General features: G+C 42.7%; 1 protein-coding gene across 1 annotated transcript in view; it reads left to right on the top strand.

Annotated features, from left to right (window-relative positions):
* The window catches only part of lgr4 (leucine-rich repeat containing G protein-coupled receptor 4), a 214,425-nt gene that overhangs the window by 87,094 nt on the left and 101,017 nt on the right, over positions 1-26,314 (top strand). The window contains exon 2 of the mRNA XM_060912083.1: positions 5,249-5,320. Within this exon, the coding sequence (XP_060768066.1) occupies positions 5,249-5,320 (72 nt within the window). The remainder of the gene's footprint in view (positions 1-5,248; positions 5,321-26,314) is intronic.

Below are 26,314 nucleotides of genomic sequence, written 5' to 3'. Positions count from 1 at the left end.
TGGGTACATGAGTATCAGAATTGGATCATGGAGCAATGGAAGAAGGTGGCCTGGTTTGATCAAGCTTGTTTTCTTTTAAATCATGTGGACAGCTGGGTGTGTGTGCGTCACTTACCTGGAGAACAGATGGCACCAGGATGCAGTATGGGAAGAAGGCAAGCTGGTGGAGGCAGTGTGATGTTCTGGGCAATGTTTTGCTGGGAAACCTTGGGTCCTGGCATTCATGTGGATGTTAATTTGACACGTACATTGCTGCAGAACAAGTACACCCTTTCATGGTGACGGTATTCCCTAATGGCAGTGGCCTCTGACACACTGCAAAAACTGTTCAGGAACATGACAAAGAGCTCAAGGTGTTGACTCGGCCTCCAAATTCCCCAGATCTCAATCTGATTCAGCATCTGTGGGATGTGCTGGATAAACAAGTCCGATCCATGGAGGCCTCGCCTCACAACTTGAAGGACTTAAAGGATCTGCTGCTAACGTCCTGGTGCCAGATACCACAGCACACCTTCAGAAGTCTTAAGGACTCCCTGCCTCAACGGGTCAGAGCTGTTTTGGGAGCACAAGGGGAATGTAGAAAAGGGAAGAATGGAAAGGAATATAAAAAGAAAAAGGGATGTTGGGAAGAGAAATCTATTTATAAAGAGTGGTACATAAATAATAGACAGAGAGTGAGAAATAGAGGGTGAAAGAGAGGACAGAGAGAAGTTAAGGGTTACAAAAGAGAAAGATGTAGAGAGAGATGTAGGGAAAGGGAAAAAAAGTTATTTTATAGTACAAGGATAGCAAGACAGGGAAAAAAGCAATAGCATGTTACAGAAGGAGATGAGGCATTGAGAAAGAAATCGAGAAGGAAAAATGTCGGGAAATAGTTAGAAACGTAAGGCCAGAGAAATAGAGAGTTACAAAGATAGAGGATAGAGATAGCGGGAAAGAATAATAGGCGGTTATAGGAGAGCGAATTAGAAAAGGGAAGACACCTCTACATTTTTGTCATGCTGCTACATGTTGTACCACCTACAAGCTGTGCGTCGCTCCTCAGAGCCTCAAAGAGAGAGAGAGAGAGAGAGAGAGAGAGAGAGAGAGAGGGAGAAGGAGACGGGGGAGGGGCAGCTGGATCTTGAGGCCTTTGTTTGGGGTGTATTTTTGGTCTGCGAAGACCCTCAAGTTAGTGCAGGCTCTTGGAAGCACGTGAGCTACATTTCAAATGAAGAGATGAAACAGAGCAGCGTCTGTACACTTCTGATGTCATACTTGCATGACAAGAGAAGGAGATGATCGTGGTACAGTATCACGGAGCAGCTCATTGCTAGCGATCACATCTCCGATAAGCTCTCATTTAGGATTCCTTTCTATTATTGTAGCGTAGCCTCTTCATCTCAGCCGCTGATCTGGAATCAGGACTTATCTATGCTCCCGAGCGTAGCGCTCTTGAACATGTGAATCAGCAACATCAGCTCAAGGAGGCAGGCTGGGCTGTAGCTGTATCTGATACAAATAGATCAGATTGGATGGGAGTAGGGGATAGAGCATGCGCACACACACACACACACGTGTGCGCGCTCAGGGATGTTGAGGGCTGAGCTCTTAGACTGCGTTCAGACTGCACCCTGTAACGACCCATATCCGATTTTTTTGCCCATATGCGACCTGTATCCGATTTGTTATTGACAATCTGAACGACACAGATCCGATTTTTTCACATGCGACCCAGGCCGCTTGGATATGTGGTCCTAATTCCGATGCATATCCGTTATTTTCACATGCGACTGCAGGCTGACCGGACAGGTCGCATTATTCATGCGACCTACATGTCATCAACAAGAGACAAACGTCACTATTCTGTGTTAGCTAATCCCGCCTCTTTGGTGGAAAACAACAACATTTGTACAGTTTTCAGAATTTAAATAGACTTTTATAGAATTGATCAAGCTAATGGTGGATTTGGTAGGGACCTGGATGTTAAATCATCCTGTATTACAAGATTCTAAGATTGTTCTGGAAATTTCCAGTAATTTGACACCTTCGGTCTCATTAGTCTGCTGCCCACGTTAATCAGATTATTGTGTGAGTTCCGCCGCCGCCACAAAAACCACATCGCCAGGTCTCGCCTCATCTCCATGCTTTACTTGCAAACTTGAAGAGTGCGCTTTTTTTTTGTTTACGTATTACGTAGATGTGCTTATTACGTGTCAGTTTGCGCATGCGGGACACTTTCGGGTCGTTTTCCGTTCATATTGGAGATCGCATACAAGTCTCATATAATTGGTAATGTGAACGGCCTAACAAAAAAATCGGATTTCACAACAAATCGGATATGGGTCGTTTCAGGTTGCAGTCTGAACGTAGTGTTAGTTGTGATTGATGTGGTGATTAAGATGGGAGAAAAGCAGAAATCATGATCGAAGCAGGGATTAGGCACATTAGATAGCGGTGTCAAGATTTACCTGCGATTTCTTGGCTCACAGCACATTCCGTTCTGTTCAGAGAGGTGCGAGAGACCAGAGAGTCGGCCTTAAACATGTCTGTCTTAGTTTTTTTTTTTTTTTGCTTAGACGGACCTCCACATCTGATTTTATTCACATATATGATTTTTTTTTTCTTGAAGTCGAAACATCTCACTAAATCTTTTCACTTCCGGGTTTAGAAGACACCCAAATACAGATGCGAGCAAATCGTTACACGCCTACTGAATGTCAGATCAAAATCGAACAAGTGGAAATGGGTGATTTGTGTGAAATTGTTGCGTTCCAATAAATATGCATTTCATGAGCAAAATTTTGTGGACACCTGACCTTTTGTGGACACCTGTCCTTCACCAAACTGTACAGAATGTCTGGATGATACAGCATTACAATTTTCCTTCAGTGGAACTGAGAGGTCCGAACCTGTTCCAGCATGCCGACAGGAAGACGTGAGTGTGCTAAGGTTGGAGTGGAAGAACTCGAGTGTCCTGTACAGTACAGAGCCCTGACCTCAACCCCACTAAACACCTTTGTGATGAACTGGAACACTGACTGCACCCCAAACCTCCTTGCTCAATATCAGTGCCTGACCTCATTAATGCTCTCGCGGCTGAATGAACAGAAATCCACACAGTGATGCTCCAAAATCTAGTGGAAAGCCTTCCTCAGAAGACTGGAGGTTATTATAACAATAAAGGGAGACTAACTCTGGAATGGGATGTTCAGCAAGTACAAGGATGTGATCGTCAGGTGTCCACAAACCTTTGACCATGTAGTGTATTTATTTCACAGCGCTGGGGAATTCTCAGTTCTGATTGGTCAGGTACCACTGAATGTGCTGCAATACGATACGTTTTGATTTGGCTTTGTTCAGAATAATTCGTGAATGATGACAACACAGAAGAGGACTATTATAAAACTATCGGAGTTATTGGTCTGTTAAATTATTTACACATCAGTTTAAAAATCCGTTGGCAGGACATTTATTTTCCATCTACAGAAAATACAGTGTGTTAAACGATCTGAACCATTTTGTATCTTATAAATATAAATTCACATCTAAATTTCCTACTTTAACTGAAATGAGTTAGATTGCAGTTAAATTCATCTCATCTCATCTCATTATCTGTAGCCGCTTTATCCTGTTCTACAGGGTCGCAGGCAAGCTGGAGCCTATCCCAGCTGACTACGGGCGAAAGGCGGGGTACACCCTGGACAAGTCGCCAGGTCATCACAGGGCTGACACATAGACACAGACAACCATTCACACTCACATTCACACCTACGGTCAATTTAGAGTCACCAGTTAACCTAACCTGCATGTCTTTGGACTGTGGGGGAAACCGGAGCACCCGGAGGAAACCCACGCGGACACGGGGAGAACATGCAAACTCCACACAGAAAGGCCCTCGCCAGCTACGAGGCTCGAACCCGGACCTTCTTGCTGTGAGGTGACAGCGCTAACCACTACACCACCGTGCCGCCCGCAGTTAAATTCAACATTTAAAAAAATTGTTAGCCTTTAAAATCGATGAATAAATGTTGAGATTTTGCTATTTTGGGGCGGCACGGTGGTGTAGTGGTTAGCGCTGTCGCCTCACAGCAAGAAGGTCCGGGTTCGAGCCCCGTGGCCGGCGAGGGCCTTTCTGTGCGGAGTTTGCATGTTCTCCCCGTGTCCGCGTGGGTTTCCTCCGGGTGCTCCGGTTTCCCCCACAGTCCAAAGACATGCAGGTTAGGTTAACTGGTGACTCTAAATTGACCGTAGGTGTGAATGTGAGTGTGAATGGTTGTCTGTGTCTATGTGTCAGCCCTGTGATGACCTGGCGACTTGTCCAGGGTGTACCCCGCCTCTCGCCCATAGTCAGCTGGGATAGGCTCCAGCTTGCCTGCGACCCTGTAGAACAGGATAAAGCGGCTACAGATAATGAGATGAGATGAGATGGCAAAGTAATGGAAAAATATTGGGAGGTAATGCAAAAGTTTTGCAAAGGAACACAAAAGCGGGTCCACAAAATGACCCTTGGCCCCCACCATGACCCTTAGGGGGCTCCATTGATCGCTGTGTAGAGGAGAACAAATAAATGCGTACATCACTCATTACAGTTAGCTGGCTATTTTGTTAGAATTTCACGGTGTTCGAGGAACCATATTAACCATTATTAATGTAATGGCACTTTGTTTCTAACAGGGCGTAGGCACCAGGAACAGTAAATTCTGATGTGAAAAGGCAAGCGACATCATCAAAATTGTTATACGGAAACCATAAATACACATTCTTCTGGTTACATGAATTACACTCCATTCATTCGGTCATTACTCAGTCGGAAAGCTATTTTTGCTCCTACCGTACCTGTAATGCTGTCAGGCACAGATCAGGTTGCCAAATCGCATCTACTGTATATCTGAACTTGTCTAGTGACACAAAAAGAGTTGCACCTACTATATGCACATAAATGCGAATGCATTCTTTCTAGAAATAGATCCTTATGAACAAATGAATAAAATTATCTGCAAATAGAACAAGCTTGAAATGAGTATGTTGAGAAAATATCTAGAAATGGGTTTAATAATCGTATATTTGGTTTATGGTGATAGGAATTACTAGATACATTTGACTGTATTCAAGATCTTTTCACATGCTAAGACCTCAGTTTTTGCAGTGTACCTCTCTCTGGTTTCCAAAGTCCTGAAATTATAATCATCAGGTTGCAGTAAATATCTGGAAACTATTGCACTTGTACAACTGAGTGTGTTTGTGTGTTTTTATCCCTTTCCTGTAGTGACCTCAGCATGAACAACATCACAGAGCTGCCTGCGAATGTCTTCAAGAACCTGTCGTACCTCGAGGAACTGTAAGTCCATCATGTCTGTTGTTTTTCCATTTTCCTTTCTTCTTTCTTCTTCCAGACTTCTTCATCGCTTATCTAAAATTTCTTGCATAGCAACAAGGCATTTTAATGTGTTAGGCTTGATAGATGTTCGTTCATTATAACAAGCAACAAAAAAATGTTATTTAGTGTATATGTGCTAGTAGTAAACAATTCTATACACATACACTCACCGGCCACTTTAATAGGAACTTGTTCTTGATTCTGAGATTCCTGTTCTTGGCTGCAGGAGTGGAACCCAATGTGGTCTTCTGCTGTTGCATGCTGAGATGCTTTTCTGCTCAACATGGTTGTAAAGAGTGATTATATGAGTTGTTATATCCTTCCTGGCAGCTCGAACCAATCTGTCCATTTTCCTCTGACCTCTCTTATCAACAAGGCCACCCACAGAACTGTCACACACTCAACTCAATGTTTTTTTGTTTTTCACAGCACTCTGTGTAAACTCTAGAGACTGTTGTTTGCGTGTGAAAACCCCAGGAGATCAGCAGTTTCTGACATCCTCAAACCAACACCCATGCCATCATGAAAGAAAGTCACAGTTTGAGATCACAATTTTTCCCATTTGGATGTTTGAAGTGAACATTAGCTGAAGCTCTTGATTTGTATCTGCATGACTTTATGCATCGTGCTACTGTCAAGGGATCGGCTGATTAGATAACCGCATAAAACAGCAGGTGGCCAGTGTGTGTATATAATAATATAAAATATTACACTTTATTTTTTCGTGGTCTGATTTCCATCAAATCCTGTACTCTGATTGGCTGGCGAGCGGGTCCATATCCTATGGTACGGACCCCAGTTACGGACGGACCTCTGGCGACTCGCTCATTCACAACAACAAACATAGTAGCAATTTTTGTCAACATTTATTTTCGCATCTCTCAGGAGAATAGCATTAATTTTACAGCATGGATAGCTATAACGACAGTCTTCACAGCGAAAGCGAGTTTTACTACCCTGAGGAAGAAGAAATAAAAGAAAACATTTCAGGAGAAAGCTAAAAACCTGGAACTGTTGCTAACGCCGAGCAAAAACATGGCTGAATCCTGAGTGACTCAATTTTGTATAAATAGGGGACTACATAGGCAGCAAAATGTAGGGTTTTTTTTCCTGCCATGGAAATGCACTTGTATACCGAGGAGGAAGCCATTTGCATTACAGCCGTGAATGAGGAATCAAAATGGCGGCTCGGCTCGGTTTTCCCTTTCGGGCGCTCTCGTTTTCTGTTAGAATTTGGTGAAGAAAAAAATAAATATATTATTTAAAAGCTTAAGGTCGGTCCGTGTCGTGAAATACCGTGACCTCGGCCTTGAATACTGACCTCAGCCCAGAGGGCCTCGCTCAGTACTTTCAAGACCTAGGTCACGGTATTTCACAATACGGACCTCCCAGCTGGTAAATAACATATATACAGTGGGGCAAAAAGTATTTAGTCAGTCACCAATTGTGCAAGTTCTCCCACTTAAAAAGATGAGAGAGGCCTGTAATTTTCATCATAGGTACACTTCAACTATGAGAGACAGAATGAGGAAAAAAAATCCAGAAAATCACATTGTCTGATTTTTAAATAATTTATTTGCAAATTATGGTGGAAAATAAGTATTTGGTCAATAACAAAAGTTCATCTCAATACTTTGTTATATACCCTTTGTTGGCAATGACAGAGGTCAAACGTTTTCTGTAAGTCTTCACAAGGTTTTCACACACTGTCGCTGGTATTTTGGCCCATTCCTCCATGCAGATCTCCTCTAGAGCAGTGATGTTTTGGGGCTGTTGCTGGGCAACACAGACTTTCAACTCCCTCCAAAGATTTTCTATGGGGTTGAGATCTGGAGACTGGCTAGGCCACTCCAGGACCTTGAAATGCTTCTTACGAAGCCGCTCCTTCGTTGCCCGGGCGGTGTGTTTGGGATCATTGTCATGCTGAAAGACCCAGCCACGTTTCATCTTCAATGCCCTTGCTGATGGAAGGAGGTTTTCACTCAAAATCTCACGATACATGGCCCCATTCATTCTTTCCTTTACACGGATCAGTCGTCCTGGTCCCTTTGCAGAAAAACAGCCCCAAAGCATGATGTTTCCACCCCCATGCTTCACAGTAGGTATGGTGTTCTTTGGATGCAACTCAGCATTCTTTCTCCTCCAAACAGGACAAGTTGAGTTTTTACCAAAAAGTTCTATTTTGGTTTCATCTGACCATATGACATTCTCCCAATCCTCTTCTGGATCATCCAAATGCTCTCTAGCAAACTTCAGACGGGCCTGGACATGTACTGGCTTAAGCAGGGGGACACGTCTGGCACTGCAGGATTTGAGTCCCTGGCGGCGTAGTGTGTTACTGATGGTAGCCTTTGTTACTTTGGTCCCAGCTCTCTGCAGGTCATTCACTAGGTCCCCCCGTGTGGTTCTGGGATTTTTGCTCACCGTTCTTGTGATCATTTTGACCCCACGGGGTGAGATCTTGCGTGGAGCCCCAGATCGAGGGAGATTATCAGTGGTCTTGTATGTCTTCCATTTTCTAATAATTGCTCCCACAGTTGATTTCTTCACACCAAGCTGCTTACCTATTGCAGATTCAGTCTTCCCAGCCTGGTGCAGGTCTACAATTTTGTTTCTGGTGTCCTTTGACAGCTCTTTGGTCTTGGCCATAGTGGAGTTTGGAGTGTGACTGTTTGAGGTTGTGGACAGGTGTCTTTCATACTGATAATGAGTTCCATTAATACAGGTAACGAGTGGAGGACAGAGGAGCCTCTTAAAGAAGTTGTTACAGGTCTGTGAGAGCCAGAAATCTTGCTTGTTTGTAGGTGACCAAATACTTATTTTACCGAGGAATTTACCAATTAATTCATTAAAAATCCTACAATGTGATTTCCTGGATTCTTTCCCCCATTCTGTCTCTCATAGTTGAAGTGTACCTATGATGAAAATTACAGGCCTCTCTCATCTTTTTAAGTGGGAGAACTTGCACAATTGGTGGCTGACTAAATACTTTTTTGCCCCACTGTATATATATATATATATATATATGAGTGATTCCACGCTTATGAGTACTGAAATGGGGACATGAACTTCTCATCTCTCATCTCATTATCTCTAGCCGCTTTATCCTTCTACAGGGTCGCAGGCAAGCTGGAGCCTATCCCAGCTGACTACAGGCGAGAGACGGGGTACACCCTGGACAAGTCGCCAGGTCATCACAGGGCTGACACATAGACACAGACAACCATTCACACTCACATTCACACCTACGCTCAATTTAGAGTCACCAGTTAACCTAACCTGCATGTCTTTGGACTGTGGGGGAAACCGGAGCACCCGGAGGAAACCCACGCGGACACGGGGAGAACATGCAAACTCCACACAGAAAGGCCCTCGCCGGCCCCGGGGCTCGAACCCAGGACCTTCTTGCTGTGAGGCGACAACGCTAACCACTACACCACCGTGCCGCCCCGGACATGAACTTATTCACCTAAAACCATTTCTTTTTTTACCATCAGGTCACAAAACATGTAATCTTTAATGAATGATATGTTAAAAGATAACTTTAATTTTCCGAGATGTAATAAAAACATATTTATATGCCAAAGTCAAGCCTATGAGTTCCAAAATGGTGTCTGTTACATTACTTCTGTTACGATTGTCCATCTCGCGTCTGTTACAAATTAATTACAATCTAGCTATATACCATGTTAATCTTATTGAAAGAATGTGTATGTTTATTCTACTACACATGTTTATTAATTATATTTGCTAAAACATCACCTTCCTATGTTTCAAAAAGTAATTCTACATTGTTAAAATTGAGAATATATATGTCCACAACACTTCTGTTACGTTCTGACTTTGGCATATAAATATGTTTTTATTACATCTCAGAAAATTAAAGTTATCTTTTAACATATCATTCATTAAAGATTACATGTTTTGTGACCTGATGGTAAAAAAAGAAATGGTTTTAGGTGAATTTTTAAAAATAAGTTCATGTCCCCATTTCAGTACCCATAAGCATGGAATCACTCATATATATAAAATAATATATCAGTTTAAATCCTATCCAGATATAAATCTCAGATATAAATACATACTGTATGGTGTTGTGCAAAAGTCTTAGGCACCATATATATATTTTTTTAAATAGAGTCAGTACAAACACATTTTAGATTTCCAAAAAGTTTATCAGCTCAAAATTAAACGTTAAAGAAAAATGTTTGTGTCAGTAAAGAAGCACCATATTACATAAGAGACACTTTTCAGACAAAACCATAATGAAGGCTGCTGGGTTTTGTTGCAAATATAAGAAGAAAGTCTGACAGACGGAGTCTCCAGAAGAACCGTGGCTGGTTCTGGAAGACGGTCAAAAAACCTTACAGCTCATTTCCTTATCAAACTGCACACAATGTAGGAGATAGCCGGGAGACCTGGGACATGTTTTCAGCTTTTGTAGATTGTGTGAAATGCTTTGCAGGTCGCGTCACATTCATATTGCATTAGAGAGTATTTACTATACCCTCTTACCACAACATTAGTTTCTCAGCTTGTCACATTTACTGGCCTTCAGGCTAAACTTTTTCTGTCATTATTTTTTGCAGGGAGATATGGGACATTGAGGGGAGACATGGAACATTATGTTGGGAGACTTGGGGGAAAAAAAAAAATACATAGGCCTACATGTTTAACTTTTATTTATCATCAAAACTTGTAACATATGAACTTTATGAACACACAATGCTGGTACAGCGATAGAAAAATATCAGTTTACCCAAAACCTGATAAGACAAAACAACTCTATTCTCAAGAAGGAATGAAATACTGTAAGTTTAATCCTCATGCAGGTACACACACACATTTTTAACAAACAATTTTGAACAATGTTATATTTATAAACCACAAGAAAAAACCTGTAACATGATGAACTGTTCCAACTCTCCCTATCTGATCATTTTGAAAGAAAAAAAAAACCCTTCAATGATTTTTCCCCAGAATTGAAGTTTAATAAATAATACTATATTTTTATATATACCACTACCGTTCAAAAGTTTGGGGTCACCCAGACAATTTTGTGTTTTCCATGAAAAGTCACACTTATTTCCCACCATAAGTTGTAAAATGAATAGAAAATATAGTCGAGACATTTTTCTGGCCATTTTGAGCATTTAATCGACCCCACAAATGTGATGCTCCAGAAACTCAATCTGCTCAAAGGAAGGTCAGTTTTATAGCTTCTCTAAAGAGCTCAACTGTTTTCAGCTGTGCTAACATGATTGTACAAGGGTTTTCTAATCATCCATTAGCCTTCTGAGGCAATGAGCAAACACATTGTACCATTAGAACACTGGAGTGAGAGTTGCTGGAAATGGGCCTCTATACACCTATGGAGATATTGCACCAAAAACCAGACATTTGCAGCTAGAATAGTCATTTAGCACATTAGCAATGTATAGAGTGGATTTCTGATTAGTTTAAAGTGATCTTCATTGAAAAGAACAGTGCTTTTCTTTCAAAAATAAGGACATTTCAAAGTGACCCCAAACTTTTGAACGGTAGAACCTGATTGGTTGAAATTAATTTATGGGAAAACAAACTGTCCCAAGTCTCCCTGTTCTCCTCCACCTGAGATGACTTTTTTTGAAAGCAAAGAATCATCACACCAAATATTGACTTCGTTTCATTTATTATGGTTTACTGCTCTTTATAGTATTTTTTTTTTAAAGTAGAAACATTTAATGTCATTATTTCTGAAGGCGTAATTTCTTTGTATGTAAAACTCTTGCACAGTACTGTATTTGAGATTTTTAGCCTTCAAGCTTCTCTTTATTCAGTTACTTCTTTTGATTCAGCATTATGTTTTGGATCAGTGGCTTGTTACAAGACGCAAATTTGTAGCTTGGATTTATTTATTGATTTTTTTAATTTTAAGTGGCATTCTTTTTTTTTCCTTGCACAAACTGATCATGGGGGGTGCAAACTTTTGCATACCGCTGTTTTCGTTATATATGTGTCGGGGTACTGTACGGTATGTGGTGCTACAGGTTTTAATGCTGTCCTTTAAAATGTAAATTCGATGATAATAACAATAATATGACAAATGTTATAGAAAAGTGTCCATTTTATGATAAAAGATTTTATAAAATAAAATGATAGTATTTAAACAGCAAACATTTTATATTTTATAAAATGATACATTTAATAATAATAATAATAATAACTAGACAGGGACACTCTAACGAGTGCAAACCCCGCCTTTTCCCTATTAAAATACATTGGGCGAAAATTTCGAAGTTCTGCCATGACCTTGACCTTTGACCTCCAAAATTTAATGGTTTCCTTCCTGGGTGATTGGCAACACGTACAAAATTTGGTCCAAATCGATCCATTGGTTCTTGAGATATCTTGCAGACACACAGACAGACAGACAGACAGACAGACAGATACACACACACACAGACTGACGCAGGTGAAAATAATAACCCCTCCGACTACTGTCGGCGGGGTTAATAATAATAATAATAATAATAATATTATTATTATTATTATTATTATTATTAAGTTGAACTTATATAGCACCTTGCTCACACCCAAGGTCACTTGACAGTAAAAATAAAAATAAAAAAAGTCCACCATAAGAGGTCAGGATGTAACTCCAGTGGCGTAACTGCCCACAGTCCCACCAAAAGGTGCATGAGGGTAAGTCCCACACTGTCTGCACAGCCGCCATGATGCCACGACGTCTCATCTCTCATCTCATTATCTGTAGCCGCTTTATCCTGTTCTACAGGGTCGCAGGCAAGCTGGAGCCTATCCCAGCTGACTACAGGCGAGAGACGGGGTACACCCTGGACAAGTCGCCAGGTCATCACAGGGCTGACACATAGACACAGACAACCATTCACACTCACATTCACACCTACGCTCAATTTAGAGTCACCAGTTAACCTAACCTGCATGTCTTTGGACTGTGGGGGAAACCGGAGCACCCGGAGGAAACCCACGCGGACACGGGGAGAACATGCAAACTCCGCACAGAAAGGCCCTCGCCGGCCATGGGGCTCAAACCCGGACCTTCTTGCTGTGAGGCGACAGTGCTAACCACTACACCACCGTGCCATGCCACGACGTATAAAATTTAAATAATATTGTCCGGCTTTTTTTTCATGGTATAGCAGATATATTCCATTCAGCGAGCATGACACTGGACTTGTCAAAGACGAGTAGCTGAATGGAATATATCTGATATACCACGAAAAAAGTCACTATTATTATTATTATAATACATACACATTCCTTTCGGGTGTTCAAAGCGTCTTTCTCTTTCAAAATTCTCCAAAATCTTCCCTATTTAACGAAGCAAACCTGGTGGCCATGTTTGTTTACAAATTGTCACAGTCGCTCGCTAGCGCGGAAGTTTTATGTCTCCGATGTATGACGTCATGTTGCCTTGACAATCATGCAATATCGTAAACCATATTCAGTGCTCATTCTCCATTGGGTAGAGTGACGTAATACATGTAGGAAAGGCGATATGCGAACAATATCGTATGCCAGGGCTTTTCAAAGTGTGGGGCGCGCTTCCCCTAGGGGGCGCCAGAGTTCTTCGGGGGGGGGGCAACGTGAGGAAAAATAAACCAGAATAAGTTACTATTGCGGACATTTAGCGAACTTCAGCTAGCCTTTACCAGAGACAAACTGGATCGATTTTTAGTACTTAAAGCTACGGTGAGTGAGGAGACAGAGTCTGGGCCAAGCAAAAAAGAGAAGGAAGTATGACCACGATTATTTAAAGTTTGGATTTTCACGGACTGGATCTGAAGATGCTCCACTGCCACAGTGTGTTGTCTGCCAAGAGGGTGCTAGCTAACGATGCTATGAGATGTTTAAAATGTGTAAAACAAGATGTTTGAAAAAAAGCACCTATGTTTAAAATGTGTAAAAGAAAAAAATAAAATAAAATAAAAATGTGTACAACAACCATTTTTTTTAAATACGAATGGAACATTAAGTATAGCAACAACAAAAATTGTAAGGGGGGCGCTGTTCTTTATTTGCTCTCTGAGGGGGCTGAAGGCCAATTTATGCTGACAACGCAGTCCTCGCAGATGGCGTCGCAGATGGCGTCTGCATAGCCCCCCCACCTTCGCAGACGCTCTGCGCGCACCTCCCAAAAATTGTGACCACCGCAGAAGCCTCGCAGACAGCGTCGCAGACAAGAGGGCTCTGATTGGTCCACTCTACATCCGCTGTACACGCACTTCCGCTTCCCTACTTTCCCGGTTTGTTTTGTTTTCACGACCGCCATTTTTAAAAACACGAGCGAAGCTGGAGCAGCACGAAGAGCGGTTGATCGAGGAAGTGAGGAAGTACGTACATCTATACGACTCCAGTTCTAGTCATTATAAGTAACCGGAGGATAAACACTCCACTAACCACACCCACCAACTACTCCTAGCGATTTCGCGGCTTCGCGCCCCCTTGCGTTGTGGCGGTGAATAACATCGCGCACGCCTATTACTCCCTGCTCAACGATAAATTACAACTGTCTGCGAAAAGCTATCTGCAAAAGCCTTGTCGCAAGAGCATGCCGAGGCCCTGACTCTCCCACACTTTGAAAACCCCTGTCGTATGCGATCAAACCAAATGAATGAAATCTTCCAGAAGGGAATAGAACATGTTTTTATTCCATCGAAAACGTGTCCTGGATGGATAATAATTTATAATAATACATGTAATGTAATCATTGATTTGTATTTTTTATGGATATTCCTCACTTAATAACCTCAGTGTTACTTGAAACAAACATTAAGTCAACGTGTTCTTCACGTGTAAGCTCTTTTCCATGCTCGTGAACTTTGCACTGATTTGTGTCTCTGACCAGAGCATCTGTTAATACTCCTGGAAGTGCAGCGGTGAGATGAGTCTAATCTCACGGTGCGTATTTGGCTTTCCCGATCGCTCTGCATGTGTCCGTCTGCGCCGGCCATGTGGGAAGCGCAGATATCATCTGTCTACCTGATAGCAGGTAGCGCCGCTCCCAGACGGCCCCGATGACCAGCTCTTAAAAGCCGCCGCATTGTTATCCTTCGCTTTTCTTCTCTTCCCTCCTGTTTCCTTTTCAGTACAGCAGTGTGTTTTCTTACACCCGCTCACATCTTTCAGCCACCCCAATCTCTGCGCCTTCTTTCCCAAACACGGGGCCTTCGAGCGCTTTGTCACAGAGCAATTTACTTTTCAGCACTGCTTGCCGAGGAATGTGAGCCAGGAAGGAAGAGGGCAAAACAATGGTTCCTGGGACAGACAGAGTTCAAGAGGACATTTTTTTTTTTTAAACGTTTTCAGTTGTCATCGGTTCAGCGGGTACTAAAGGTCTCAGAGATCAGGGGCCGTGAGTTCACGATCGTTCTTCTTCAGGACCGGATTAGTGAAAAACAGTCGGGTTTAATGAGAGAAAGATGTATGATGAGCCCTTGCACTTAGAGTCATTGCTGTCATTTCATTAGTGTAGTCATTAGTGCAGCACTCATTACATTACAGTTTGTGTGTGTGTGTGTGTGTGAGACCTGTTGCTGGTGTCCTCCAGGCAGACTTAATGAAAGGGAGGGGCAAACCCACAGTACCACAGAGAAACATTCTGTACCTCAGAGGCATGCAATACACACACACACACACACACACACACACACACACACACACACACACACACTTTCAGCTATTCAGCCTGATAGATACATATATAAAGCTGTCAGGTACTAATTCTCCCCAGATGTATGTGTGTGTGTGTGTGTGTGTGTGTGTGTGTGTGTGTGTGTGTGTGTGAGAGAGAGACACGATGAACTTATAGTACTAATAGTAACAGTAGTGGACGAGTCTCATCTGTTCAGTAGTTAAAACAACACATGATTCATGATTTTTAGAATGTTTTATTCGTGCAACAAAGAATGTGCCAAAAAGCACTTAAAAAACCTTCAATGCTGTTTTCGGCTACGCAGTTAACAATGACAGTAAATATGCAAATCATGTAATAAATTTGCAACGCAATTAATCTATGTGCCATATTACACTAAGGTCAGATCAAGGGCGGCATGGTGGTGTAGTGGTTAGCACTGTCGGCTCACGGCAAGAAGGTCCGGGTTCGAGCCCAGCGGCCGGCGAGGGCCTTTCTGTGCGGAGTTTGCATGTTCTCCCCGTGTCCGCGTGGGTTTCCTCCGGGTGCTCCGGTTTCCCCCACAGTCCAAAGACATGCAGGTTAGGTTAACTGGTGACTCTAAATTGACCGTAGGTGTGAATGTGAGTGTGAATGGTTGTCTGTGTCTATTGCTGCTTTTCCACTACCAACGCGGCTGAGTCGGGCTGAGCCGTGCCGTGCTGAGTTGGGCTGAGTCGAGCTGAGTGGGGCTGTTGGAGTTGTATTTCAACTACAACTGTGCTGAACCGTGCTGGCTGGAAGTGGGTGGACACATTGGGTGGAGTTAGCGAAAGTGGGTGTCGTTAGGCAGCGCAAACAGTGACATCAGTGACCTTTTAAGCGGTAGTCTCACGACCCGGATAGTAAACAATAAAAATGGAGGACATGGAGTCGTTAGTGTTGCTGGTCTTGGTGCTGTGGCTTGTTGTCACCGACAACGCCAACATAAGGCTTCAGAAATTCTCGTAATTCGTAATTCTTCTTCTTCCGGGTTTACGGTGTTTACAGATCCCAGCGTGCTCGCGGGGCGTGTGTGGGCATGTGAGGACACTCCTCCTCACCAATCAGTGCACAGGGGAGTGTCTCCTCACGCCCCTAGCCCCACTCGGCTCGGTTTGGCTCGCTTCAGCCCTACTCCAAAACCGTGCGAGTTTTGGGTGCTGAGCAGGGCTGAAGCGAGCTGAGTCGTGCTGCTCTGAGGTAGTCGAAACGCGAGCCGTGTCGGGCTGAAGTGAGCTGAAAAAGGGTAGTGGAAAAGGGCCATATGTGTCAGCCCTGTGATGACCTGGCGACTTGTCCAGGGTGCACCCCGCCTTTCGCCTGTAGTCAGCTGGGATAGGCTCCAGCTTGCCTGCGACCCTGTAGGACAGGATAAAGCGGCTAGAGATAATTGATGGATGGATGGAAGTTCAGATCAGTTCTTAAAAGCTCGCATGGATGAGTGGCAGCTCAACTGAAATCATTGATTCTGAAACTTGGAGCACTGCTCATGAAAGCTACCTGCAGCTTAAAATGGATGGAGGATGTGATGTCTACAGCAACGTCCAGGAGGTTTTTTCCTCCATGTTCAACTCTGGAGTCTCCTCTTTGAATTAGTTATGCTCAATGAGCAGGGTTCCTGCTGGGTTCTGAAAAATATTCTCCACTTTCTTCCTTGAAAAATCAAGTCGAAGAAGTATTCTTCACTTTTTCTTTTTTTTTCTTCACTTAGTCTGTATTTTTACTTAGTTACTGACTCATCAAAGTGGACTTAATACAGGTTTATACCAACCAAACTGGCACAATTTAAATATCTGTACATCTCCATTACATATAAAATTTAGGCTCCACTCCAGACTCTAATAAGAAAGACTTGATTTTGGGCAGCCTGTGTACCATCACGCTAAAATAAACCTCTTTAGTTTGAGCTTACTACAGGTTATTTTATCATGGAATCATTCAAAAGAGGTATTAGGACTCCGTTTAGCCTTTACTTCAGCACAAAACTTGATTTACAATTGAACAGAGTCCAGAAGAGTCTTGGAACAACCAACAGTGAAGGAATCCGAATTTTCCACTGATTTACAAACCGAACACAGAATGACACAGTGTTTTTCATCATACATTCGCCACGAGGACTCAACACACCATGCTGGCCAAAACAGAGCTCCCTTCAGTTGCTAGCTGGCTGACGGCACTTTCACTTTGGAGTTTTTTTTTTTTTTAAACCGGCCCCTGTATTACTGACACTGTCTGACATGCTATGGGATGGTAGGGGCTTTGAATTGCCTCCCTTGTAGCTGTTTCAGCCCTTAAATCATCTTCAGTGCTTGAAGAAGACCGCCCAAAAAACTTCATCAGCGTAGACGGCACCATTGTTCGGCTCACGCGGAGATAATTACACCACCACACCAGGCCGATTAAGACTCATTGCGATTGGTTGGCACCCATTTGGTCATTATGTGTAGTTGATTTTTATTGGTCACAAACACGCACTCATTGTTTACCCTCTGGCTTCCTGCCGTCTCTTCACTGGGGTTGGATTTCAGCAAATGGAGGGATTTGTGGAGGGATTTCTACAAAAGATGACTTATGATAATGATAAAGATGACAAATACATTCATCACTATGACAACTGCTTGTAATTTTCTCTTCATCACTGATGGATTATGTTCGTCAATGACGAGCGCCAGCAGGAACCCTGAAAAAGTCTGAAGATCCCCCCCCAATTTTCTAACTGATTTTTGGATATGGCCGATTCCCACCCACCATACAGGTCTTCCCTATCACACAACAGCTACCAACCAGCAACTCAGAGGAGAGCGCTATCTACCCACCTCCGTATACATGAGCTCACAGAAGACCATGATTGGCTCGCATTGCTGTAATGGACATGGGAGAGAAAGTATGCCACCCCTCCTTCCCTCCCTCCCTGAGAGCACTGGCCACTTTTGCTCTCTTGGGCTCCCAGCCACGAATTCAGAACTAGTGATCTCTGGATGATAAGTCAAACACTTTTATGTTGTGCCACTCAGAAGCCCAGGCCTAAAGATCTTTGATAAAAGTGCTCCATATGCGACAAGGGCATCCTGGGTGATTGTTTGCTCCCGGCGGTGTCAACTGAAGGCCTCCCTCACATTGGCTAATGTTAATGTTCATGAATCCACCATCAGGAGAACACTGAACAACAATGGTGTGCATGGCAGGGTTGCAAGGAGAAAGCCACTGCTCTCCAAAAAGAACATTGCTGCTCATCTGCAGTTTGCACAAGCCAGAAGGCTTTTGGAAAAATGTTTTGTGGACAGATGAGACCAAAATAAAACTTTTGGTTTAAATGAGAAGCATTATGTTTGGAGAAAAGAAAACGCTGCATTCCAGCATAAGAACCTTATCCCATCTGTGAAACATGGTGGTGGTAGTATCATGGTTTGGACCTGTTTTGCTGCATCTGGGCCAGGACGGCTTGCCATCATTGATGGAACAATGAATTCTGAATTATACCAGCGAATTCTAAAGGAAAATGTCAGGACATCTGTCCATGAACTGAATCTCAAGAGAAGGTGGGTCATGCAGCAAGACAACGACCCTCAGCACACAAGTCGTTCTACCAAAGAATGGTTAAAGAAGAATAAAGTTAATGTTTTGGAATGGCCAAGTCAAAGTCCTGACCTTAATCCAATGGAAATGTTGTGGAAGGACCTGAAGCGAGCAGTTCATGTGAGGAAACCCACCAACAGCCCAGAGTTGAAGCTGTTCTGTACGGAGGAACGGGCTAAAATTCCTCCTAGCCGGTGTGCAGGACTGATCAACAGTTACCGCAAACGTTTAGTTGCAGTTATTGCTGCACAAGGGGGTCACACCAGATACTGAACGCAAAGGTTCACATACTTTTGCCACTCACAGATATGTAATATTGGATCATTTTCCTCAATAAATAAATGACCAAGTATAATATTTTTGTCTCATTTGTTTAATTGGGTTCTCTTTATCTACTGTTAGGACTTGTATGAAAATCTGATGATGTTCTAAGTGGAAATGATTTTGTCGGACGTTTTGTAGAAAGTTTTTATTTATTGAATTTGCAAAAAAGTAAATATAAAAATGCTCCGTTTCTCAAAAGCCAGTGAATGTAGATAGAATAAAATAGTTATTCCATGAAATTGAGTGATACGCCTCGTCAGCTATCAGCTCATGTACGACTCGATTTTGTGGAATAACTGTTAATTGTCTGCGAGAAACACTGATTTTGGTCGCGCACAATAAATAAATTAATTAATTAATTTAAAAAAACCCGTAATTATTTATAAAAAGCCGCAATTTGTCCTGATGAGAATTCTCTCCTGTGAAATTCCAGGTTATTTTTGGAACTCCTTTCTCTTGAACGTTTGCTGCGCCAGTTTAGGAGTTGTGTACGATTTCCCCGCAGCGTTTCCTCAGCGCTGACTTACTGCACAGCTGTTCCCGAAGACGGCGTGTACAGCCGAGCCCAGTGACCGCAGAACCCAGATTACATGCACTGCAGGCAAATAAAGATCAGGGATGCCGTCTCCAGAGCCCAGAGAATCTAACCACCCTGCACAGAGGAGTGTGTGTGTGTGTGTGTGTGCATGACCCTAATCGGTGGCTTTGAGCCTCAGCCAAACCAGAACGAGAGTGAAAAGACATGAGTAGCTGTTGTGTAGCTGGTGTGTATAGAACGAAATACACAGGACTACCAGATGTGTTAGTGCTTGATGCACATTTAGTCCCACATACATAAACAAGAGCTTTCAAACTTTCATGGAAAGCAAATATGCATTTGGTAGAGGAATCCTTCAACAGTCTTGTTTCTCTGCCATGGCCTAAAGATGAGAGAAGCAGCTTTGGGAACAAAAGGTTGCCGGTTCGATTCCTTGGAGCAGTAGGAATGGCTGAAATGCCCTTGAGCAAGAGCCCCAAACTGTACCTGGGGCTGCCCACTGCTGTGGGTATATCAGGGTCATGTTGGATAAGAGTATCTGTGTAATGTAAGCGTGTGTATGTGGTACTCTGTGCCTCATCGCTGTAGATCTGCACCCCTATGATGATCCCGGTTAAAGGAGAACTGAAGTCATTTTTAAACTTGCTTTATTTCTTAATTAACATGCTTTTCAAATACGTTTTCGGTTTTAGTAACCTCATATCGTGACTTGTGTTGGCAGCTAATTGCAATTAAATATTATACTTATCGGCCTATTTGGTGGCGGCACGGTGGTGTAGTGGTTAGCGCTGTCGCCTCACAGCAAGAAGGAACGGGTTCGAGCCCCGTGGCCGGCGAGGGCCTTTCTGTGCGGAGTTTGCATGTTCTCCCCGTGTCCGCGTGGGTTTCCTCCAGGTGCTCCGGTTTCCCCCACAGTCCAAATACATGCAGGTTAGGTTAACTGGTGACTCTAAATTGACCGTAGGTGTGAATGTGAGTGTGAATGGTTGTCTGTGTCTATGTGTCAGCCCTGTGATGACCTGGCGACTTGTCCAGGGTGTAGCCCGCCTTTCGCCCGTAGTCAGCTGGGATAGGATCCAGCTTGCCTGCAACCCTGTAGAACAGGATAAAGCGGCTACAGATAATGAGATGAGATGACAATGGTCCACAGCAGGCGTCGCTTATCCACACGATTTTCACGAGACTTGTGCGAGACTTTGAAACGTGAAGTGTCAGCCAGGTGTCAGTGCCGCCATTTTGAAAACTGTTTTCCAAACGAAATATTGCACAAAAACGAGTTTAAATGACGATTACTGCCTACTTTTTTCAAATTTTCCTGATTGCCGTCAAAACAAACAAAACTTCCGGTTTGGTTACATCAGCATTCGAAAGAGGGCGCGCGCGTCTTTTGACAACGTTGGCAGATGTCGGTCACTTTGATTTCCGCTGTACGTTTTACTTCCGTCCTACGACGTCTCGCACAGGTCTCAACGAATCTCGTTTACAGCCATCGCTTTGACATATGGACTGATATATATAGCAGTGACAAAATAACGATCAAAAATGCATTCCGATATTTAATAAAATGAGAAATAGAATTTTGAGAATAAAAATTTGCCTTCAGTTCTCCTTTAAAGCAATTTTACTCTCTTTCATGTCTGCTTAACCTCTCCCTCTCTCTCTGAGGCTCATAGGAAGTCGAGGACTGATTTTTTTTTTTTCCCCTCTCATGAGAAGAAGGAGCTTAAGCTAATACTACCAAGCATCACAGTAACACTTGGAGTCTTGAAAGCGTACAATTTTCACTTTTTAAATCTAAGGATGTCCCCGTGAATCAGGCTTTTAAGTTACACACAGCGGATTTGAGCGGCTGTGTTAAAGTAACTGTTGTCTTCAGACCACAGCAAGTACCATGTGTTGAAATGTACCATGTGAGGACTGTCACCAAAAGTACCATGTTAGGACTGTCACCTCACAGCAGGATGAAGGTTCTGGGTTTGAAGCTTGTGGCCGATCAGGGCCTTTCAGGCCATTATTAAAAAATGTTCTGTTTCCGGTCCACCGGCCGGGTGAGTGCCGTTTGTGCGGGTGAAAATTTTTTTTTAACGCCGGTTTTTCGACATTTTTTTTTCGGGTTCGTAAATCTAAAATCGAACTTGACATTTCCGCATTCCCAGGGCTTTCCACTAAGGCTCATGCTAGCCAGCCATGACAAATAAGGAGCCAGCCGGGGGGGAGTAAACACAAAATAAACTCCTGTGCACGCAGTTCCCAGGATTAAATGTATTTTTCACAGACCATTTATTTATTCACTTTACTCAAATACAAAGTAAAATGGCAGTAAATCTTCTTTCTTTTCTTGTGTATTGCATCATGAGGCGTTCCTGGCTTGTAGATCTCTTATTTTCGGTGCATGACACATTCACGCAACTGAGCATGCTATGAATTAACAACGACAACGGTCTGCAGTGGGGCTTAGCCCACTTAGCACACTACTGCCTCCGCATGTCGGGGTGCGGATGAGTTACTCTCCCTTGATCAACGGTTCAGTTTGACATTATTGTCAGTCCGTTAGATAAACATTTAATTTTATTAAAATCGAAAATTAATATTTAGAGCCTGTGGGCTACAAGAATAGTCATTAAAGTAGCCGGCTGGACTTAATTGTGTAGTCGGCTGTATGGCCGGCAGCCGGCGCTTGTGGAAAGCCCTGTCGAATCAGCTCTGCGCATGCGCCGTGCGGCACAAAAAAATGGCAGCCACCATGAAGGAAGGAGATCCGGAGTTTTCAAACATTTGCTTAAGTGTGAAATCGCAAAATGGTATTCTAGCGAACAACAAAATAGTAAAGATTCAGAAAAACAAATCATTCAGTGATCATTTTAATAGTGTAATTTCATCCGAACTAGGCCTAACGCTCGATTTAGAACTACAAAAAGTCCGTGTGTCGGACATTTTAAGTACCTTTTGTAAAAGTTTTGCAAATGTTGCAGTCAGCATTTAAAATGCTCATTTAGTTTTTGTACAAGTTTCAGTTGATTTAACTGTCATATTTTATTAAATGTGTCTGCTTTTGTAATAAAAAAAAGTACTGAAAGAAAAAGCAAACACAACATTGCGATTTCTTATCCATCCATATATAATTAAAAAAAAAAAAAAATCCCTCCCTCCCGACTGAAATTTTTTTTGCCCACCCGGTGGACAGGAAACGGATTTTTTTTAAGGATGGCCTCAGTCTGGAGTTCTCCCTGTGCCTGTGTGGATTTCCTCTAAGGGCTCTGGTTTCCTCCTACAGTCCCAAGACGTGCAGATTTGTGTTAAGCTGGTTACACCATCTGTGTGTAAATTAGCTTTAAGCCTAGTTTTGGCAACATTAGCTGTGTTCTGACATGTGCAGCAGTAAATATTAGCGTGCAAAATATTAGCAATGCAAATACTCGACATGGCCTTTTTAAACACGCGGTACCCTCAGGGCTGGGAAGTATGTACAGCGTAACATGGAGATATGATGGAGTCTTCAAGTCTAGAGCCTCAAGAACTTCTTCCTGTCATGCAGAGGAAGCGAAGGAGAGAGAGAGAGAGAGAGAGAGAGAGGAGGTACACAGAAAAGTCAGGTTTAAAATAACTTATTACGTATGATTTTCATAAAATTATTAACTTTTTCATCAAAATCTCATCTCATCTCATTATCTCTAGCCGCTTTATCCTTCTACAGGGTCGCAGGCAAGCTGGAGCCTATCCCAGCTGACTACGGGCGAAAGGCGGGGTACACCCTGGACAAGTCGCCAGGTCATCACAGGGCTGACACATAGACACAGACAACCATTCACACTCACATTCACACCTACGCTCAATTTAGAGTCACCAGTTAACCTAACCTGCATGTCTTTGGACTGTGGGGGAAACCGGAGCACCCGGAGGAAACCCACGCGGACAACATGCAAACTCCGCACAGAAAGGCCCTCGCCGGCCCCGGGGCTCGAACCCAGGACCTTCTTGCTGTGAGGCGACAGCGCTAACCACTACACCACCGTGCCGCCCCTTTTTCATCAAAATATGATTTTAATTGCTTATAGTAAAAGTAATTTAAACAAGTTTCTGATGACTTGTTTCACTTATGTAGCGAGAACCTGATCACATGGTATTATGTTGTGATGGGAAGAAAGACTGTAGAATTAAAATGAACTTTATGAAAACAAGTGCAGTGAGAAACGATGCTGTGTCACAAAGCCAGCAACGCAGGTTCCATCCCCAGCTCAGGTCATCATGCAGGCCTCGATTTCATTCAGGGCTTTGGAATGACATGATCAAATCACGTTGGACGCCCGAAAACAAGTTGTATGAATGTAACGCAATTCAGTAAAGTGGAAGCGGTGTACGCCAATATTAACTTGTAGCACTGATAGCAGAGAGAGCATATTTATATTATAGCATTATTATATTTTAGACTGTGCACTCCTAAATTCTTAAATCTCAAAAGCCCTTTTTATTTAAATAATATTGGCTGGCTTTTTTTTTCGTGGTATATCAGGTATATTCCATTCAGCTACAATATTATTATTATTATACATTCCTTTCAGGTGTTTAACATGTCCTTCTCTTTCAAAATTCTCTCAAAATCTTCCGTATTTAACAAAGCAAACCTGGCGCCCACGTTTGTTTACAAATCGTCACAGTCGCTCGCTAGCGCAGAAGTATTACGTCTCCGACGTGTGACGTCATGTTGTCTTGACAACCATGCAATATCGTAAACCATATTCAACGCTTATTCTCCATTGGGTAGAGTGACGTAATACACGTAGAATTAGCAATATGCTAACAATATTGCATGCTATCAAACCAAATGAATGAAACCTGCTAGAAGGGAATAGAATACTTAAGTTATTCCAGGAAATCGAGTCGTACATGTTACGACAAAGCACGTAACACCAAGTTGGCTATAAGTCACTCACAGATATGTAATATTGGATCATTTTCCTCAATAAATAGATGAGGAAGTATAATATTTTTGTCTCATTTGTTTAACTGGGTTCTCTTTATCTACTTTTAGGGCTTGTGTGAAAATCTGATGATGCTTTAGGTCACATTTATGCAGAAATATAGAAAATTCTAAAGGGTTCACAAACTTTCAAGCACCACTGTGTGTGTGTGTGTGTGTGTGTGTGTGTGTGTACACTACCGTTCAAAAGTTTGTGGTCACCCAGACAATTTTGTGTTTTCCATGAAAAGTCACACTTTTATTTACCACCATAAGTTGTAAAATGAATAGAAAATATAGTCAAGACATTTTTCTGGCCATTTTGAGCATTTAATCGACCCCACAAATGTGATGCTCCAGAAACTCAATCTGCTCAAAGGAAGGTCAGTTTTATAGCTTCTCTAAAGAGCTCAACTGTTTTCAGCTGTGCTAACATGATTGTACAAGGGTTTTCTAATCATCCATTAGCCTTCTGAGGCAATGAGCAAACACATTGTACCATTAGAACACTGGAGTGATATGGCCCTTTTCCACTACCCTTTTTCAGCTCACTTCAGCTCACTTCAGCCCGACACGGCTCGCATTTCGACTACCAAAAACCAGCACGACTCAGCTCGCTTCAGCCCTGCTTAGCCCCTAAAACTCGCACGGTTTTGGAGTGGGGCTGAAGCGAGCCAAACCGTGCCGAGTGAGGCTGGGGGCATGAGCAGACACTCCCCTGTGCACTGATTGGTGAGGAGGAGTGTCCTCACATGCCCACACACGCCCCGCGAGCACGCTGGGATCTGTAAACACCGTAAACCCGGAAGAAGGAGAATTACGAATTACGAGAATTTCTGAAGCCTTATGCGCCTCGCCTCATCTATACGCTCTTGCCAGTATCTGTTGGCGTTGTCGGTGACAACAAGCCACAGCACCAAGACCAGCAACACTAACGACTCCATGTCCTCCATGTTTATTGTTTACTATTCGGGTCGTGAGACTACCGCTTAAAAGCTCACTGATGTCACTGTTTGCGCTGCTTAACAACATCACGTAACGTCCACCCACTTTTGCTAACTCCACCCAATGTGTCCACCCACTTCCAGCCAGCACAGTTCAGCGCGGTTGTAGTCGAAATGCAACTCCAACAGCCCCGCTCAGCCCGACTCAGCCCAACTCAGCACGGCACGGCTCAGCCCAACTCAGCACGGCACGGCTCAGCCCGACTCAGCCGCGTTTGTAGTGGAAAAGCGGCAATAGTTGCTGGAAATGGGCCTCTATACACCTATGGAGATATTGCACCAAAAACCAGACATTTGCAGCTAGAATAGTCATTTACCACATTAGCAATGTATAGAGTGGATTTCTGATTAGTTTAAAGTGATCTTCATTGAAAAGAACAGTGCTTTTCTTTCAAAAATAAGGACATTTCAAAGTGGCCCCAAACTTTTGAACGGTAGTGTGTGGTGTGTGTGTGTGTGTGTGTGTGTGTGTATATATATATATATATATATATATATATATATATATATATATATATATGAGTGATTCCACGCTTATGGGTACTGAAATGGGGACATGAACTTATTTTTAAAAATTCATATGTTTTTATTACATCTCAGAAAATTAAAGTTATCTTTTAACATATCATTCATTAAAGATTACATGTTTTGTGACCTGATGGTAAAAAAAGAAATGGTTTTAGGTGAATAAGTTCATGTCCCCATTTCAGTACCCATAAGCGTGGAATCACTCATATATATATATATATATATATATATATATATATATATATACAGTGGTGCTTGAAAGTTTGTGAACCCTTTAGAATTTTCTATATTTCTGCCTAAATATGACCTAAAATATCATCAGATTTTCACACAAGGCCTAAAAGTAGATACA

Source organism: Neoarius graeffei, chromosome 27 (genome assembly GCF_027579695.1).
Source record: "Neoarius graeffei isolate fNeoGra1 chromosome 27, fNeoGra1.pri, whole genome shotgun sequence".
In the NCBI taxonomy this organism is placed as follows: domain Eukaryota; kingdom Metazoa; phylum Chordata; class Actinopteri; order Siluriformes; family Ariidae; genus Neoarius; species Neoarius graeffei.
The sequence above is the reverse complement of the archived record's forward strand: the minus strand, read 5'-3'. Positions and strand labels throughout refer to the sequence as shown.